The sequence below is a fragment of the Hyaena hyaena genome, unplaced genomic scaffold (assembly GCF_003009895.1).
Source record: "Hyaena hyaena isolate Hyena2069 unplaced genomic scaffold, ASM300989v1 scaffold_1645, whole genome shotgun sequence".
Taxonomy (NCBI): domain Eukaryota; kingdom Metazoa; phylum Chordata; class Mammalia; order Carnivora; family Hyaenidae; genus Hyaena; species Hyaena hyaena.
Window position 1 is genome coordinate 21,279 of NW_024082283.1, and position 20,791 is coordinate 42,069.

The following is a 20,791-nucleotide window of genomic DNA, read 5'->3' on the forward strand; positions in this document are numbered from 1 at the left end:
GAGCCCCGCGTCGGGCTCTGTGCTGACTGCCAGCTCAGAGCCTGGAGCCTGTTTCAGTCTGTGACTCCCTCTCTCTCTGACCCTCCCCTGCTCATGCTGTCTCTATCTCTCTCTCCTAGAAATAAATAAAACATAAAATAAAAAAAGAATAAAAATAAAAAAAAAAATTTTTTTTTAATCCAAGTGAGTATTGATGATGTTCTTCAAATTTTTGTATTTCGGTAAAATATATGTTTTAAATATTTAAATAGGAGAATGCTTCTGATAGGACTGCTGTTGATTTTAACTTTCATTATATGTAGGCATAATTTCCCACATTCCCTAATGTAATGCATCTCTTTGATGTCCCTGATGCAGGCTGGGTTGGGCCCAAGGGCCCAGAGGGCATCCTACGGAGCCAGCCAACAGAGTCCTTGGCTTCCTGCAGAATAGAAACCAATTGCTAGCCAGGATAAAATGAGAGCAGAGTTAACTGAAAACAGAGTGCAGATACTGACTGTCCAGGAGATTCGGAAGAGTCAGTATTCTCGTTTGTGGGGAATGCAGATTGTTTTGAGGACAGTGGTCTAGTAGCATCCAGGAACTGGTCAAAACAAGGACCGGTGCTCAGAAATCACTCCTGCCCTGGATCCTGGGGTCTCAGCGTCAAGGTACCTGGAACCAGCGGTCTTGGGAAACACATAATGACCCCAGTCACTTCCGTGGAACTCTGAAGAAATCATTAACCTCTTGTTCTTCTCTGAGGAGGACATACATTATAGGTGCTATAGGCATGTGTGGAGTTTGGGTGCAAGTCCTAGCAAGAAGAGAAGCAGGAAAAGGAGCAAAAAGCAGTCCTTTATGGGAACCATTCAGTTTCCCTGTCTCATCATCACAGTGCTTCAGACTAATGTACAATGAGAACCACAGGCATAAAACAAATCCACATGAACTTTGGCCACAGGCAGGGCTCCATAGGCAGAGCTGGTACTTCTGACTTTAATCACGAACAGATGCTCTGACATCTGAGTGTCTGTTTTGCGATGTTAACTTTGCACGGTCAGTCCAACTGTTATCTGGTTTCTTCATCCAGGTTTGCCCACTGGACTGTTATCTACTGTGCCAGCTGTTGTTAGAAGTTTTTTGGTAAAACGAATTGTCTGATGATCTTTGGTTAAATCCATTATTTCATGACCTGTCGAAGCATGTCTGTATTCTACCTAATTTTATCAGGACTTATACATTTATACCTAGGAATCATCTATAAAGAAGACATTTACCTCATTTTCTACTTTTTTACCCTGGAGTGCAGTCCATATACCAAAGGAAGTAAAGTACCTGATATCTTCTCCTTCTCTAGCCATTATCATAATGTCCCTTGGACAGAGGCCCACCATTTCCCCGTGACCCTCACGATGGATCTAAGCCTTTTCTCCTGGAACTAGGTGGAGAATTCTTCATGTCAGCACTGGACAGGGCACACTACATTTCCCAGAAAGCCATGCGTCGAAGACAGCAACCCTGAGCCAGTGAAAATAATAGGAGCTTCCCTTTAAGCACAGAGGGGTGGGGCAGGGCTTCCTGAGTCCTCCATGTGGTGGTTGTTTCTGTTGCTCCTGCTCCAGCTGCGTCTACGCAGGGAGGAGACTTGGTGATGGGACCGAGGAGGCGCTGGAGGAGGCGCGCTCCGCACTGGGGCCGGGATGGGGCCTCCCGCCCAGGTGTCCCGTCCATGCACAGGATTCGATGGCAGCTGCAGCGCCCAGGGGAGGGCATGGCATCAGGGCTGTGTACAAAGCATACCAGAGACCTATTTGCTTGCTTTGGGCAGAGGCATCCACACCTCACCGTGGTCCATCTGCAGTCTTGTACAACACTGGCCTGTGTCATAGGATATGCATATTCTCAGTCTTTGAACAACAGCAACTCTGTTGTAGTCGGATTTTCATGGGCCTGGACACCACACGCCACATAGCACTCATGTGTCACCAGCAGGCAAGGTCCTGCTGAAAGTTGTTTGCAGAGGAATGGGCTGTAAACACTGCCTGTTCTCTTTATGTCACACTGTGATTTTGTCCTTCACCTTGTAAGCCCTCCCCCATTCTCTCATCTTCAGGTGGCCAATACGGCGAAGGAGCTTCATTCTCGACCTGAACTCAACCACTTTGTCCTACGAATAATCCCATGGACTCATTCTTGGGTTTGTCAGACATACATTCATAATAATGCCACCTCCCTGCATGAGGTCAACATGTACTTCACCAGCATTTCTCTGCTTTCAGGTTGCTGGCATGGAGCAGAGGATGAGGAGGGACCTTCTGAGCAGCATATTTCAAATCAAGGGGGATTAAAGATCGGGGCTGTCAAGGCAGGTCTGTCTCCCCAGAAGGTCAACCTTGTGAGATGTGTGGCTTGATCTTGAATGACATTTTTCACTTGGCTGACTACCAGGGAATACATTACAGGCAGAAATTATGCATGTTTGCAGCATATGAGGAACTACTTTATTTCAGAGCAAACCTTTGTCAGCACGAAAAGCAGGATATTGGAGAGAAACTATTCAGAAACGATGTAAGGAGAGCCTTATTTGTGAACAACTGCAATTCTATGCGTCAGGGAAGCTCTTTACTTTTGGGGAGGCTGGGAAGGACTTCCTGGATGATTCAGGATTTCATCAGCAGGCCACACACACCAGGAGAAGCCAAATAATGGAACTGAGTGTGGGGATGTCAAAACTTTAAGCTGCAAATACACATTTGTTCAGTGTCAGACAGTCCACCCTGCAGAAAGAAGTTATATGTGCAGTGAATGTGGGAAATCCTTTAGCAAGGCTCCCACCTCATTAGACATCAGAGACATCACGCTGGAGAAAGGCCTTATGAATGTAGTGAATGTGGAAAACTTTTAGCCAAACTAATCTCATTCAACATCAGAGAATTCACACTGACGTAAGACCTTATAAGTGCAGTGAATGTAGGAAATCTTTTCACCAAAGCTCTGCACTCCTTCAGCATATAAGAGTACATACTGCTGAAACACTTTATGAATGTACTGAATGTGGGAAATCCTTCAGATATATGTCCAACCTCATTATGCATCAGAGAGTTCAAACTGGAGAAAGGCCTTATGAGTGCAGTGAATGTGGGAAATCCTTGAAAAGCTCTGCACTCCTTGAACATCGAAGAGTTCACAGTGGAAAGGGGCCTTACGAATGTAGCAAATGTGGGAAATCATTTTGTCAAAATGTTGTGCTCTGTTAACATCAGAGGGTTCACCCTGGGGCAAAACCTTATCAGTGGAATGAATATGAGAAACCATTTAGACAGATGTCTGGCCTCATTACACATCAGAAAGTTTACAGTGGACAAAGGCCTTATGAATGCAGTGAATGTGGGAAATCATTTCATCAAAATTTTGTGCTCCTTCAACAACAGAGGAAAGCCTTATCAGTGCAGTGAATGTGAGAAATCATTTAGATATATGTCCAACCTCATTACACATCAGAGAGTTCAAACTGGAGAAAAGCCTTCTAAACGTGGGGAATGTGAGAAATCCTTTAGTCATAGCTCTACCCTAAACACACATCAGAAAATTTATACTGGAAAACCTTGTAATTTGAGGAATGTGTGCAATTCTATACCTGCAGTTTCAAGCTCTTAAAATACCAAAATGCATACACTGGAGAAAGACTTTTATGAGTGCAATGTATGTGGAAAATCCCCTACTAAAAACTCCAGCCTCATGAAACATAGGAAAGTTCACACTGCATCAAGATCTTATGAATGCAATGAATGTGAGTGAGAAAGCCAGAAGCCCACGGCCTTTACTCTCTGCATACCACAAATTTCACATGGGTGAAAACACCTTTAAGCAGCAGGCATGTACAATTTACTTGTTCCATATATCAAAACTTGAGGTGATCCCTAACGACAGTGCTGCCTGAACTGAACCTCATCCAAACACAAAAATCTCAGGTTTATTGGGGCTGTGCTGTACTTTTCAACCTGCCCGTGGTCCTTCCAGGTTTATGTCACTGGTAGTTTCTGCAGAAGAAGCCATTTCACTTCTGCTACCTGGCAGGAGCCTATAGTATTCATCTTTCACCCAATCCAGAGTGTTCAGGGAAGGGAACCTTGGGTGTTTTCCATTCACAGCAGGGATTACTGAGAAGTTTGAGTATTCAGTCTTTTTCTTCTTTGATGAGCTGTGCCTTGTACCTGACCCATTTGAGGCCGACGTGGACTCTGTTCTTGACTTGACAACGTAGACTGCCTTTTCTGGGGATATCGTTGGTTTCGTGTGACTTCTGTGATGGAATTTCCCAGCCATCATGGCAACCAATCCGGGAGTGATTGCCTCCCAGTGCTCTGGTTTGTATGATAACAGAGCCCTTATTGGTTAAGCCACCTTCAGTCTTGGAGTTCTGTTCTCTCTATGGAATGATTTGATAAACAGCTGGGTTTTACAAACACAAAGAATAACGTTGGGACCCCAAGCTTGTGTGCCTCAGAGTCACAATATGATGACAGAGAGTAGTTCTCCCAGTTTGTCCTTGTTTGCACTGCTGCCCAAGGCCTCCAATGAAAAGCTTCAGGATCTCTGGTCCTAGTTTGTAGGCTGAATGCCATAATTTCTTCTGGGTTCAGAGGTCAACCTGAAGAGGGAGCAGCACCTGTGACGCCTGTGGTGCTTCTGAGAGCACCATGAAATTATTCACAGGGAATGTTGCCTTGGGCTCAGCACCGGTGAGGGCAAAACCTCCCACACTCTGCAGTGGAGGCATGGGCCACATTTTGATGTCCAAAATTCTGTAGGATAGCATCATTGTAAGACCAGAAAGAAAACGATACTTGTCACAGAAACGCTAGATTAAGGGCACCTGGCTGGCTCAGTCACAAGAGCGCGTGACTCTTGATCAGGTTGTGAGTTTCCGCCCTACACTGGGTGTAGCGGTTACTCCATAAACACTCATCCCCCACAACCCCTGTGCAGCTCTTTCCTGCAGCCTCTTTTCAACTCAGAGCCTGCTTCAGATCCTACGTCCCCCTTTCTCTCTGTGCCCCTCTCCTGCATGCACTCTCTCTCTCAAAAATAAACATTAAAAAAAAAGGCAGCCAGATTCCAGCCACAACTCCTAAGTCACAGCTCTGTCTTATTAACTTGCACCTGGACTATAGTAGTAACCCCGATCTTCCTTCCCCTTCTCTCAAGTCCACAGACTGCCCGTTCTCTGCTCTGCACCCAGATGGAGTCTGTTAGGATCCGGATATCACTTCCTCATTCTCATCAGTTTTACCGCTAAGCATATACACATCCTGGTAGCAGTTCCTAGGTTAACTTCCCACACTGATTTACATCAGTTCCCAGTCAAGGGAATACCACTATATATATACAGCCTGCAGTGGACTTAGAACTCTGGACTTGGAGCTTCTCCAGTGTCCCCAGACTCAAGGGCTGGAGGAATAGCAGCAAGAGTCCCACAACAGCACAATCCAGAAAATCCCGGGGTGGGGAGCTAGCAATATCAAGGGCCTGGGACAGCCTCCACTGATCTGTGTAGATTCCATAAGAGCTCCTTCAGTCATGGGAACACGCGTGAAGAGGCAGATCTTAGAGAAATGGGTCCATGGCAGAGCTCAATGGGTTCCTGCCTCTCTGCTCCCTTCCTTAACCCCAGAGCCAGGTGATTGTAGGCTAGCTGTTTCACTTCAGGGCCTCAGTGCTCAGTGTTGCCTCTCACCAGCAGAGACTGATATGAGGAACAAAGGCAAAAGAAAAAAATTAAACTTCCTTACAACTCACAGCCCAGTGACAAGTCCCTGAGAAAGGCAGAGTGACCTTCCTCTTGGAGGAACATCAACCGCCTTGATGTTAATACTTTGCTAGAGGTAAAAGGCAATCTTAGCTTAACATCATCCTGACATCCAGGACCCTGTAAGTCTCCTTTAACATATAAAAATTCCTTTGAAATTTCCCTTGTGGTACCCTCCCAAGATACATGTTAGCAATCTTCCCAAGCATAAGGCCCCCGATATACCCGTGAAGCATCTCATGACTAAGGTGGCTTCCCCCCCTCCCTTTTTTAAAGTTTACTTATTTTTGAGAGAGAAATAGGGAGACAGAGAGGGAGACAGAGAATCCGAAGCAGGCTCTGTGCTGTGAGTGCAAAGGCCAACATGGGTTAGAACGCAGGAGCCATGAGATCATGACCTGAGCTGAAGTCGGACTCTCAACTGACTGAGCCACCCAGCCACCCCTGATGACTAAGGTTTTATTAGACAGCAATAAATAGTATATTGTTACAATTAGGGAACCTACATTGATACTCATTATCACCCAAGCCTCAGCTTCTGTTTATTTTTTGATGATTCTAGCTGCTCTAAATGTCCTCCTTTGTTCTCCATCCATGCTGGTATTATTTAATGTTCTCATGGATGAAAAAGATTTGCATTTTGGAGAATGAAATATTCAGAATGACCATTTTATTCATGTGCTTAATTTAATTCTATCTGTTCTTAGACATTATTGCTGCAACTTCTCTGAGGTACTGCCTTTTTTCACCGTCCGTGATGTTTCACCCATGCTTTCTTAAAAGTAGGCTTCACACTCAGTGCAGCCAAAACACCAGAACCAACCACATGTCAGTGCTGGGGATTTTCTCACTGTCTCTCTCTCTGCCCCTCCCATATTTGCATATACTCTCTCTCAAAATAAATAAAAATATTTAAAAAATTTTTAAAAAGAGGGATGTCAAGATTAGAAATAAAACAGCATAGCAATATGCATAGTAATGGAAGAAACAAGAATGATCATGAAATGATACATGATGAAAAACTGGGGACAGGTTTATGGAACTTCACAACAGTCCTCTCCTTTGTGTGTATATTTGAAAATATCCATTATAAATAAGGTAAAATATGTCCTTGATTCAGTACCTTTATATATTAAGGATGGATTAAGAAAGGCAATGGGACGCCTGGGTGGCTTAGTCGGTTAAGCGACCGACTTTCGCTTAGGTCATGATCTCGCGGTTCGTGGGTTCGAGCCCCGCGTCGGGCTCTGTGCTGACTGCCAGCTCAGAGCCTGGAGCCTGTTTCAGTCTGTGACTCCCTCTCTCTCTGACCCTCCCCTGCTCACGCTGTCTCTCTCTCTCTCTCCTAGAAATAAATAAAACATTAAAAAAAAAAAAAAAAGAAAGGCAAGAAGGAATTTTTAGTCTCAAGAGTTTAGGAATATCAAAACGGGGGCACTTGGGTGGCTCAGTCGGTAAGGCATCTGACTTTGGCTCAGGTCATGATCTCACGGTTTGTGGGTTCGAGCCCCATGTCGGGGCTCTGTGCTGACAGCACAGAGCCCGGAGCCGGTTTCAGATTCTGTGTCTCCCTCTCTGTCTCTACTTCTCCTACTCGTGCTCTCTCTCTGTCTTAAAAATAAATAAACTATTAAAAAAAATAAGAATATCAAAACAGGGGCGCCTGGGTGGCTTAGTCGGTTAAGCGTCCGACTTTCGCTTAGGTCATGATCTCGCGGTTCGTGGGTTCGAGCCCCGCGTCGGGCTTTGTGCTGACTGCCAGCTCAGAGCCTGGAGCCTGTTTCAGAGTCTGTGTCTCCCTCTCTCTCTGACCCTCCCCTGCTCACGCTGTTTCTCTCTCTCTCTCCTAGAAATAAATAAAACATTAAAAAATTAAAAAAAAAAAGAGTATCAAAACAAAAATCATTTGCTTTAAATATACACAATTTATGACAAGAGAACTATATAGTCAATGTTCATTTTTCATGGATTTTGTTATTTAAAAATTTGTCTAGTTGCTAAAATTTGAAACTGTAAAATCAATACTCACACTTCTATATTCACCCAGATATATTCAGAGCTACGAAAAATTTAAGTCACCTGATATGCATGAGGCCTACAAGGCCACAGGATGCCATCTTATTCATACTGAAAACAAGTGTTCTTCTCATGATCTATTTATTGCCATGCTTGCTGTTTTTCTTCATGATTCTGTGGTTCCAAATGGTTCCCAAGCCTAATACCTAAGTGCTGTCTAGTGTTCCTAAGCATAAGGAATGTGCCTTAAAGAAAATACACGTTAGGCAAACATTGGTCAGGCATGCATTACAGTGCTGTTGGCCATGAGTTCAATATTATCCAATCAACAAGACATAGTAAATGAGTTGCATTTAAACAGAAACACACGTGGGGGGGCCTGGGTAGCTCAGTCGGTAGCTCAGACTCTTGATCTCAGCTCAGGTCAAGATCTCTCAGTTTCGTGAGTTCGAGCCCCACACTGGGCTCTGCACTGGCAGCATAGAGACTGCTTGGGATTCTCTTTCCCTCTCTCTCTCCCCCCTTCCCCCATTCACACCGTCTCTCTTTCAAATAAAATTTAAAAAAATATATTAAACAGAAACATATGTAAAACAATGTTATGTATTGACTGACTGATGAAAATGTGGCCAGAGGCCCTTAGGAACTTAATTCCTTATTTCCCCAGGAACAACAGTTCTGTATTCACTAATTCAATGCTCCCAGTAACTTTCTAGAACATAACCATCATGAATAACAAGAATTGACTGTACTTCAATAAAGCTGCTAAGAGCAAAGTAATTCTTTTTTTTTTTTTAATGTTTTATTTATTTTTGAGAGAGAGAGAGAGAGAGAGAGAGAGAGACAGCATGAGCAGGGGAGGGTCAGAGGGAGAGGGAGAAACAGAATCCGAAGACAGGCTCCAGGCTCTGAGCTAGCTGTCAGCACAGAGCCTGATGCAGGGCTGGAACCCACGAACTGTGAGATCATGACCTGAGCCGAAGTCGGAAGCTTAACTGACAGCCACCCAGGTGACACAAGAGCAAAGTAATTCTTAAAATTTGTGACTTTCTAGTTACCTTACTATGTTTTCATATGTTCTTGGCATTATTCATTATTTCACTTCAAGTCCAGTGAAAACAGAGTATGCTGTGGTACAAAGAAATTTGTATCTTTGTCCTCTCTAAGTCTGCCATAATAAAATACCAGGCTAGTTGGCTTACACAACAGAAATTTATTTTCTCATGCTTCTAGAGGTAAGATCTCCAAGACCGGGTGCCATCAGGATTGATTTATGGTGAGGCCACTCTTCCTGGTTTACAGACAACTGTCTTTCTTACGTGGTCTGTCTTTTGTTAATGGAAAGAGAGAAAGAGAGAGTGCACAAAAGTTCACAAGGGCACACCTTCTAGAATCTCTTTGTCTTAAAAGGACACCAGTAACACTGGATTAGGACACCATATTTATGACCTCATTTATTCTTAATTATCTTAGTAAAAAAGCCACACCTAAAAATAGTTAAATTAGGGGCTAGGACTTGAACAAATGAATTTTGAGGGGAACAATGCAATCTGTAACAGACTTACCTGTATTATCTAAAGGGTTTTATTCCTTGTGGACATCCTGCAGTTTTAGGAGATTAGAGTTGAAGGTAAACGATTTCCCACATTCAATACATCCATAAGGTCTTTCTCTAGTGTGAACTCTCTGATCATTAATAAGGTTAGAACTCTGGCTAAAGGATTTCCCACATGTACTGCATTCATAAGGCCTCTCCCCAATATGAACTCTTTGGTGCTTAATGAGGCTAGAGCTGTCACTAAAGGATTTCTCACACTCATTACATTCATAAGGCCTTTCTCCAGTGTGACTTCTCTGGTGTCTAATTAGGCTAGAGCTGTGGCTTAAGGATTTCCCGCATTCACTGCACTCATAAGGCCTTTCCCTTGTGTGAACTCTCCAATACTGAAGGAGTGTAGAGCTATGGCTAAATGATTTCCCACATTCCCCACAATCAAAAGGCCTTGCTCCAGTGTGAATTCTCCGTGTGCAATGAGATTCACTGCACTCATATGATCTTTCTCCAGCATGAACTCTCTGGTGTTTAATGAGGTGAGAGCTCTTGCTAAAGTATCTCCCACATTCACTACACTCAAATGGCCTGTCTTCAATGTGAACTCTGTGGTGCTTAATGAGGTTGGACAAATGGTAAATAATTTTCCACATTCATCACATTTGTGAGGTCTTAAACAAGTGTGAGTTCTCTGATGTTGAAAGAATTGGTAACTAGAGACAAAGAATTTCGCATGTTCACTGCACTCACAAGATCTTTCTCCAGCATGAACTCTCCAGTGTCTAATGAGGTGAGAACTCTAGCTAAAGGATTTCCCACATTTCCCACACTCCTAAGGCCTTTCTCCAGTGTGAATTCTCTGGTGTTTAATGAGACTAGAGCTGTGGCTAAAGGATTCCCCACATTCAATGCATTCATCAGGCCTGGTTCCAGTATGAATTCTCTGGTGAGTAATGAGGTCAGAGTTGTAGCAAAAGAATTTCCCACACTCACTACAACCATATGGCTTTTCACCAGTGTTAACTTTCTGATGCATAATAAAGTTGTACTTCTTGCTAAATAACTTTCTGCATTCATCACATTCATGAGGTCTTAGTCCAGTGTGAAGTCTCTGGTGTTGAATGAGGCCAGAGCTTTGCCAAAAGGATTTCCCACATTCCCCACACTTATAAGGCTTTTCTCTAGTGTGAACTTTCAAATAGTCACAGAGGCTACAGCTTTTGCTAAAGGATTCTCCACATTCACCACAGCTGTAATATCTTTCCCTTGTGAAAGGTGCTGGTGCTGAACAAACATGTGTTTGGGGCTGAAAGCTTTAATGCAGTCTCCCTGGTTATAACGACACTTTACACTGAGGAAGGCCACCACACACTTAGTTCCACTGTGTGACTTCTCCCTCGTGTGAGTGACCTGTTGCTGGAGAAAGTCTGAGCTGGCCAAGAAGGTCCTCCTAATTTCTTTGCAGGTAAAGGGCTTCACTGACATGGAATCTGCAGTTCTCCAAAAGTGAGGCTCTGCCCACATTGCTTCTGAAGTGCTTCTCTCCAATGTGCTATTTATGGTGCTGATAAAGGTTTGCAGTGACATGAAATTGTTTTCCAAATGCTCCACACAGGTATAGTTTCTGCTTATGAGGAGTATCCTGGTGCTCGACCAAATGCAAACTGTCCTGTGTCCCTCTCAAGACGGGTCCACAAATCTTCTGAGGACACCTACCTGCTTTGGGAGTCCTGTCCTGTGACAATACTCTTGCAGAAATGCACTCCTCAGAAGATAGGGCCTCATCCTCCACTCCACACCAACAACCTAAAAGAAAGAAGCACTGATGAAGTGCATGTTGACTCTGGTGAGAAGGGGAAACCTGTAGAAAAGTTATCTGACCAACCCAGGAACGAATCAGTGGGATTGTTTTGAGGGCCAAAGAGCTGGGTACAGATTGTGGATGGGCAGCTTATCAGAACTGAGTCTTTATTTTTTTATTTTATTTTTTTTATGTTTTATTTATTTCTGAGAGAAAGAGAGAGACAGCGTGAACAGGGGAGGGTCAGAGAGAGAGGGAGACACAGAATCTGAAAGAGGCTCCAGACTCTGAGCAAGCTGTCAGCACAGAGCCCGACACGGGGCTTGAACCCACAAACAGTGAGATCATGACCTGAGCTGAAGACGGATGCTTAACCGACTGAGCCACCCAGGCGCCCCTCACGTTGAAATCTTAACTCTCTAGGTGATGGTATTAGGAGATGTGGCCTTTGGCAAGCGATTAGATCATGAGGGTGAAATCCTCATGAATGGGATTAGTGCCTTTGTAGAAGTGACCCTAGAGAGCTCTCTCATTCTCTCTCTGCCATGTGAGGACACAGGTACAAGATGGCCATTTATGAACCAGGAAGAGGCCCTTACCAGATACCAAATCTGCCAGTACCTCCACTGAGGGCTGTCTAGCCATCAGACTTGTGAAGTCCGTATTTCTGACCTAAGCACCCAGCCTGTGCTAGTTTGTTATAGCAGGTGGAATGGGCCCCAACAGAAACACGCATAAACCACGGCGGCGGCTGCAACAAATACCTAAGAAAGTGGAAGCAGCTTTGACACTAGGAGCTGGTGGGCAGGCTGGCAGAGCTTTCGTGGTGTGTGCCAGCACAGGCCGATGCTGCTATGAAGGAAGCGCTAAGGGCAATTCTCGTGAGACTTTAGGAAAAGGAGAGTTATAAGGAAAGCTTCCATCCTCTTAGGGGATACTTAAGTAATCGTGAACAGAATGTTGGGAGAAATATGGATGGACTTGACCAGAATGGTAGAGGAAATGAGGAACCTGTTATTGGACAATGGATATAAAAGGATGAATTTTGTTCATGTTCTAGCATTTTGTAGAAGCAAAATGTAAAAGCAATTAAACTGGATATTTAGCTGGGAAAATTTCTAATTTTTTTTTTTAATGTTTTATTTATTTCTAGGAGAGAGAGAGAGAGAGACAGCATGAGCAGGGGAGGGTCAGAGAGAGAGGGAGTCACAGACTGAAACAGGCTCCAGGCTCCGAGCTGGCAGTCAGCACAGAGCCCGACGCGGGGCTCGAACCCACGAACCGCGAGATCATGACCTAAGCGAAAGTCGGACACTTAACCGACTAAGCCACCCAGGCGCCCCTAGCTGGGAAAATTTCTAAGCAAAGTGTTGAAGGAGTGGCTTGGTTCTTCTTGACCGCTTTTAGTAAAATCCAAGTGGGGAGAATTGATTTGAAGATGATTTGAAGATGCGATGGCTAAGCAAAAAGGAACCAGAACTTGGCGTGCCTGGGTGGCTCAGCCGGTTAAGCATCTGACTTCAGCTCAGGTCGTCATCTTGCAGTTTGTGAGTTCAAGCTGTGCTTTGGGCTCTGTGCTGGCAGCTCAGACCCTGGAGCCTGCTTCAGATTCTGTGTCACCCTCTCTCTGCCCCTTGCCGGCTCATTCCCTCGCTCTCTCAAAAGTAAATACATATTTTTACAAAATTAAAAAGAAAAAAGAAACCAGAACTTAAAGATATGGAAAATTCTCAGTCTATCCACGATGAAAAAAATGAAAAAGCAGTGTTCATAAGGAAATACTAAGAATACGGCCAAGTGACTGATAAGGATATCAGAACGCGTACGAACCAGGCTTTATTAGCCACCTCCACAGAAGCCAGGTGCTATTCTTCAAGACAAGGGAAGAATGACACCACCCTGCCTGGCACCTCAAGGTGATCAGATCCTCAGGGCTGCCATTCCCACCAACAGACCAGAAAGCATGGGCCAGTGGGGTAGAGTGAGTTCAACGGGTAGGTCCACCTCCCTGGTTCAGGAAGGCCAGATGTCCCTGCAGGGCCTCAGGAAGGGGCTCCTCCAGAGAGCTGCGCAGTGTGCTCGGCAGAGGGAGGCGGCCAGTATTCAGAACAGCAGGGTCTGGACCCAAAGTGGTAGAGCCACCAGCTTGGGGGTCCAGTTTAGGAAGAGCTATAGTCATGAAACCCCAAACCAGGAGGGCCCAGGGCAGGACTGCTGCCTGTGAGAGCCCTGGAGGTAGCACCGCTGCTCTGTGGACCCGGGCGGTGGGCCTGCTCTTCCGTGGACCCGGGCAGCACCCCATCGAGCCATAAAGTACTCTTCGGGCTTAAGGGTTTTTTTTTTTTTAAATGTTTTATTTATTTCTAGGAGAGAGAGAGACAGCGTGAGCAGGGGAGGGTCAGAGAGAGAGGGAGTCACAGACCGAAACAGGCTCCAGGTCCGAGCTGGCAGTCAGCACAGAGCCCGATGCGGGGCTCGAACCCACGAACCGCGAGATCATGACCTAAGCGAAAGTCGGACGCTTAACCGACTAAGCCACCCAGGCGCCCCCGGGCTTAAGGTTTGAGAGAATTTGCCTGTGTGTTTTGTACTTACGTGCTAGCTATCGCTTCTCCTTTCCCATTCCTTCCTTTTGGAACTGGAATGTCTACTCTACCTCTGTTCCACCTCTGTAGTTTGGAAGCACATAACTTGCTCGGTTATACAGGTTCACAGCTGGAAAGAAATTTGTTGCAGGATAAATCATACCTCAAGTTTCACCCACACCTGATAGAGATAATATTTAGATACGACTTTAGAATTCAAAGTTAATGCTAGAACTAGTTAAGATATGGGGGCTGCTGGAAGGGATGAATGCATTTTGCATGTGAGAAAGACATGAATTTTAGGAGCCAAAGATGGAATGCTATGGACTGGGTGTCCGTGCCCCCCCCCAAATGCATGCCGAAATTGTAACCCTCAATGTAATGGTATTAGGAGGTAAGGACTCGGTGAGGGGATTAGGTCATGAAGGTAGAGCCCTCATGAATGAAATTAGTGCCCTTATAAATGAGACCCCAGAAAGCTCCCTCCCCCCTTTTACTATGTTAGGACACAAAGAGAAGGCAGAAGCTATTAACCAGGAACAATGTCCTCAGCAGAACTAGACCATGCTGGTGCCTTGATCTGGACTTTCCAGCCTCCAGAAGTGAGAGAAATAAAGGTATGTTTAACCACCCAGCCATGTTGGTTTTTTACAGCAGCATGAAGACCATTCATCTCCATCCTGTGAACCCCCAAAATAAGCAACTATGTGGGACCTGGGTGATACAAGGATTCAGGGAAAGACAAGACAGAAAGACACCAAAGACTGGCCCAGAACAACTCTTACCACATGATATGCCGCAGGAAAGAAAACTGTAACAAAGAGAGCTTCAAAGGGGGTCTTGAAAGAATAGATTCTGATCCATGAGTAGTGACCGTCAGTAACGGCAACACCTGGCACAGGCAGGCAGGAGGTCATGTCCGCTAGAGGAAGGAAGGAGACCTGGGCACACAGGTGTCTTGGATCTAGACAAAAATCACCTGGCCAGTGAAGGGTAAGCAGCTCTTGCACGGTGACGGCAGGACTCCTGACCCTGCATCCTTCCCTGGGAGTGTGAGGGAAGCGGGTGCTGGGGTTGCTAACGGACAGAACAGGGCAGTGCACTTACCTTCACCCAACCAACCACAGCACCTATGCAGGAAACTGAGGAAGGAGGCAACGCCCATGATTCTGATGTGAGAATATAGCTGTCCCTTGGGAAAGAGGAAGGGCAAAAAGTATCTCAGGGCACAGGGGTGGGTGTGAGGGCCTTACTCAGGGAGGTTATAAGTGCCAAGTTCTCCAGCATCACTCAGCTTGGGCATCTCTCAGCTTCATCAAGGAGACCCCATTCCTCCCAGGAAAAGTACACGGCCACGTCCTCAAAGGTCACAGTGCCCTGCTGGGATGGGGACAGACGAGCCACAGAAAGTCCACTTCTGAGAAGACACAATCAATCCCTTCGCCCACACATCTTCCCCAGGCCCACTTTCCTTCAAGTTCTCCAACTCAGAGAAACTATGCTCTGGTGCCACTGGTACCACTGTGTCTTCATGGGCCCATTTTTTTTTTTAATGTTTTTATTTATTTCTGAGAGAGAGAGAGAGAGAGGGAGAGAGAGAGACAGCATGAGCAGGGGATGGTCAGAGAGAGAGGGAGACACAGCTGTCAGCACAGAGCCCGATGCGGGGCTTGAACCCACGAACTGTGAGATCATGACCTGAGCCGAAGTCAGATGCTTAACCGACTGAGCCACCCAGGCGCCCCTTCATGGGCCCACTAATCATGGGGCCCAGACATTAGCAACAAGAGGCAGGTGGACAAATATATATCTAAGTTGTGGGCCTGGCATACAGGGATCCAGCTGCTCATATTATCCTGCTACAGCCAAGTTCTCAGTACCAGGTTCCAGAATCATCAGGTATACTCTCTCTCTGAGTACACATCATTCTTTATAGGGCACATCCTTTCCATCTCTGGATCCCGAAGCCACATGCCCATGGCCACCATCACCTCACTGGCCCACTCCATGTAGCCAGGCATGTCCCTAGATTCTCCACATGTTATTTGTATTTTATTTAGCATCTCTTCATCCCACTGGTGAGAGTGGATTTCCCACCCTACAGATTTGGAGATGGACAAACATGATCTCTGCCACTGGCCAGATGAGACTGACAGCAATGTATTAAGCACACAAACTCACAGCATAGGAGTGAGACATGCTACACCACACAGGGCCACATGGAGGTGGTACCCCAGAAAAGAATGAAGAACAGAATGAATCACCGGGGCTCTGAGATGTAAGCTCTGTAGTATCAGGAAGAAGAAGTGTACCTTGGTTCCCATGGGAAGAGGTGATCGGCTTATTACATAACCCCATGGATTGGTAGGAAACTGAAACCTGTTGCAAAAAGAGACACTGGAACTGCTCTAGTGTCCTTGATAAAAAGGGGGGTGTTTGGTTTGGAGAGCTGATCTGCAGGAGCACAGTGGGGAAGGGAACTTGCACTCAGGCCATCTTTGCCATCTCGTTTTTACCGTATGTTAAAGGTACCCATAATGGGTCTTAATTTTAGGCCTATGTTAAACTTGGCAGATGGCATCCAGACTACGCGTGACATATTCAAATAGGATCCAGTATTATCTCAGACATTCAATGGCTTCCTTAGCAGTCACAGCACCAAAACCCACAAAGATCTCCCTTCCTGGTTCCATTCCTTGCCTCAGACTCAATCACACAGAACCACGTATGGCTCTCAGATGCCCGTGGCCCACTTCCACTTCTATGCTGCCCTTGTCCTCTCAATGGTCACAGCCTTCCTCATCCAGAGCTCAGTCCACTGGCAGGCAGCCCACTCCGGTTCTAGTGACTCTTCCACGTGTGCTCCTGACATTCTTGTTCAAGATGAATGAAATACCACAAGCCTCACCAAAATTCTCACAAAACCCTGGTGTGTATAGAGACTGGTGAATAGGCTCTGACCTGAGATCTTGCCTCATTCTCTGCCTCTCCATCCAGCTCATGCCCACACTTCTCTCGGAAGCCTTGGCCACCTGTCAGGCAACACTGTCTCTGAGGCCCCTCTACCCTCTTCCCATCCCCCTGTGCCCACTGATAACCACTTACCTCCATCAGCTGTGTTGACAAAGCTTGGTAACACCAGCCAAGTAGGTATCCAGGCCCGAGACCCAGGCCTCTGCCCCCACCCTCCTTTAAGCTCCCTTTTACAGCTTTACATCATAACTTGAAGATCACCCCTCCTAAATGCGACCAACATTCATTCACTTGTTCCACACAGCAGCTGCCACATTTTGAATGCTTTCATCCTGAATCACTCCCCAGATTTCAGACCTATGTATTCAGCTGCCCACTTAAACACCTCCCCTTAGTGGCCTCCAAAACATTTCAGACTCTTAACAAGGTCAAAACACAGCTCCTGGTATCCCCAGTGAATACTACTCCAATAACCAAGTTCTTCATGGCAGATGAAGAAGCTTCCATCTCTACTTTTTTTTTTTTAATCTTTAACATTTATTTATTACTGAGAGACAGAGAGAGCATGAGGATGGGAGAGGCAGAGAGAGGGGGAGACAGAATCTGACCTGTCAGCACAGAGCCCTAACCAGAGCTCGAACTCACAGACTGTGAGATCCTGATCTGAGCTGAAGCTGGACACTTAACCAACTGAGCCACCCAAGCACCTCATTTTTAAAGTTTATTTATTTATTTATTGTGAGAAAAGGGGGAAAGAGTGTATGTGTGAGTGTATGCACCTCAAGTTGAGCAGCCAGCATGAAGCCACCTGTCTCCATTTCAGGGCTGGGCAGGGGGAGGAGAGGGAGAGGGAGAGGGAGAGCCTGAGTCCGGGATCCATCTCACAAGCCATGAGCCAGATGCTTAACCGTCAGGGCCACCCAGGTCCCTCCATCCCTACTTCTTTAAGACCAAAACCCATCTCTGAATCCTGTTTCACTCCTTCAGCATTCACATCAGAAAACCCAGTTGCCCCTTTAAAAACATAAATCCAGAATCCAATCACATCTCGCTACGGCTCTCCTTCGTTATCATTCACCTGGACTTTGGCAGTAGCCCCCACCCTGGATTGTCCTTCCTCCTTCTCAAGCCCAGTCACTGCCGACTAGCATTGCCTACAGCTGGAGCCTGTGAAGACCCTTTTAAGATCGCTTCCCTCTTTTCTTTTCTTTTTTTTTTTTTTTTTTTAATTTTTAGTGTTTATTTATTTTTTTGAGACAGAGACAGAACGTGAGCAGGGGAGGGGCAAAGAGAGAGGGAGACACAGAATCCAAAGCAGGCTGCTGACAGCTCAGAGCCTGACGCAGGGCTCGAACTCACAAACTGTGAGATCATGACCTGAGCCGAAGTCCGACGCTTAACTGGCCCGATCGCTTCCCTCTTCTGATGCAAACTTCGCACTACCTCCAGAGTAGACACCCAGGTTTTCAGGCAGCCACTGCGGTCCTGACTCCTACGCCCCTGCTCCTTGTTCCCACCTGAAAGAAAGTCTTGTGGTTTCCTGACCATTCTGAGTTCAGTATTAACTCTAAGAGTTTGCACACTCTGGTATCAAATCTGGAAATAGCCTTCCACATCTGTTTACACTGACTGCCAGGAACAGGCACACCTCCATATAACCCAGGGCATGGACCCTACTTTTGGGGTCCCTAGGCCCAAGGACCGAGTGAAGAGCACTGGAGTCTCAAGACAGCACAATCCACAGAACACGTGTTTCAGGGTGAGGGACTGAGACTGTTATGCCCGAATCGCGAGTCCCCTGAGACCTCCAAGGAGCCGACACCGATCCAAGTACATAAGGGTCTTTATTACAAGCTCGAGCAGGGGCTCACCTGTCAACCGGTGCAGCGGCAGCAGGATGAAGGCCCGAACAATAGCAAGCAGGGTTTTTACGGGGTAAGGGTGTTACAGTGCACACGTTGTACACATAGCATCATCACATAAGTACTAATCACAATTGTACAGCACCCATGGCAACAGTTTTGGCCATTCAGTATCTGTGAGGTGTTCGTTACTTTTGGCGGGACCCAATCATGACCTTTGAGACTCCTCTGAAAATGACCAATTATGAGGTGAGTTTAAAGGGCCCACGTGGGGTTCAGGCAAGCGGTGGGTGATTCGCTAGTTTGTACAAAGTAGTTATCTATAGTCCCCAGACCCTGACTCAGACCACAGGAGTGCTTCTGTCTTTCTTAGCTTCTTTAGATTGGCTGACCTGAGGGTGGTCCCAGGGAGGCTTCAGCTGAAGTTTTTCCTGGAACTGGGGCTACGTGCAGCCCGAGGCTGCCCTTAATGGGGGCCTTAATCTCAAAATGGCGTTACGTGGGCTCTTCAAGACACCCTCCATTCCCTGGAGCTCCAGAGCCGCTTCTGAAGCCATGGGAAAGGTTGAAAGAGGCTAGTCTTGGATGAATGAGTCCAAGGTAGGGTTCGATGGACTCAGGTCTCCCTCTCCCTCTGCCCGGCCCTGAAATGGAGACAGGTGGCGGCTTCGTGCTGGCTGCTCAACTTGAGGTACAGACTTCAATACCGCCCCTCATTACGCGTCCCGCACCCCATCACGCAGGCACTCAGACACGGGGTCCCTGCCCACGAGCGCCTCCCCGGCCCGGACACCGGGCCTTGGGCCGCAGGGACGCTGGCCGGAGCCCAGCGCTCGGGCCTCGAGGGTCGGGGGTTGGGGGGCGAGGTGGGCCCAGGGGCCGCGCGTTTACCTGAGCCAGGTCCCCGCCATCGGCCTCTGTGGGCGGAGGGGACACTCTGCCGCCGATCCCGGTCCCCTCACGGGGCAGCCCAGGCGGCGTCGCCGAGCCATGGACCCCGAGCTCCGCGCCGAGGATGGCTCCTCTCCTTGCGCCTGTTCGGTCAGTCACCTCGGTCCCATCCCCGACGCTCCGAACCTTCCTACGGTGACGATACTCCAGCGCAGCCGAAGTAACTGATTACTATAAAGGCGCCGGAAGTCCCGCCCGACGTTTTGTGCCTTCTACGAAACGCCAATTTTCTGGGCCTTAATTGGCTGGGTGATGCTGTCTCCTCCCCCCCATCGCAGAGCTTTCTGGACAATGTAGTTCCCACAGAGCCACAGGCCGCACGTAAGGGTTTCTCACCTCACCTCCAATCGAAAAGACTCAGCTCCGCCGCGAGGGGCGCTGGGAAACGGCGACCCTAGGTCCCGTGGCTGCCGAGGGTCTTAGCTCCTTCTTAAAGAGGCCGTGCTCAGATTTCTGAATAGTCTGGCAGCAACTGATAACCTGTTTGGAGACCTATCATTTTAGAGTCCGTGAGCCTCAGCGTGCTCTCAGAAGCTAAACATATTCTTCCAGATGTTCCCAAAAGCTGGAGATCTAGATGCACATAATATTCCAGAGTTAGTCACAAAATGTGTCCACTGGTAGAGGAAACTGATAAAAATTACCGTACTGTAATTCAATGCAGCTCAATGCATGAGATCTGAAGAATTAGAGCCAGTTTTAGAAACTGAACTGTGAAAGTTCCCTTAGAGACAGGAGGAAAAATGCCCCAGACAGGCCCATGACGAGGAAGATGGAGGAGGACGCAGCCTGAAGCAGGAGTACGAAAATGGATCCGTAGAATGTATGGTGTCCAGTGTGGTGGGCAACACTTTTATCCATTCATATCTGCTATTCAGTGTCCTTATATTCACTTCCTATAAGGTCTGATATTGATCTCAAAAAGAGAACAATGAAAGAAATACTCTTTTGATAGAGGACAGTGTCTGCAGTCTTCACAGGTGAAGCATGGATGCAAAGGGTGCTCTGAATCCCGAAATCTAGGAGTATCTCAAATTCATGATCTCATCGCATTTCTGGGAAGTATTATTATTTCCCTTAAGACTACAGTTCTGTAATGCATGAGGAATTGATTTTACCTCAGAAAAACAGTTGTAAAATGCAAATTATAGAAAGCCATTGATTTTTGTAACCATGTAAGGTGATGGATATTAATTAACTAGTTATTGTAATCATTTCACAATGTATAAAAACATGGAATCCTTGGGGCGCCCGGGTGGC

General features: G+C 46.5%; 1 protein-coding gene across 1 annotated transcript; it reads right to left on the reverse strand.

Moving 5' to 3' along the window:
• Positions 1 to 9,141: 9,141 nt before the first annotated feature.
• Positions 9,142 to 20,293, reverse strand: ZNF256 (zinc finger protein 256). The gene is given in 7 exon segments (XM_039224497.1): positions 9,142 to 9,993; positions 9,996 to 10,637; positions 10,640 to 10,836; positions 10,838 to 11,165; positions 14,999 to 15,125; positions 19,472 to 19,695; positions 20,290 to 20,293. Coding segments are annotated over 7 exon segments (2,124 nt in total). The 3' UTR covers positions 9,142 to 9,391.
• Positions 20,294 to 20,791: the final 498 nt, after the last annotated feature.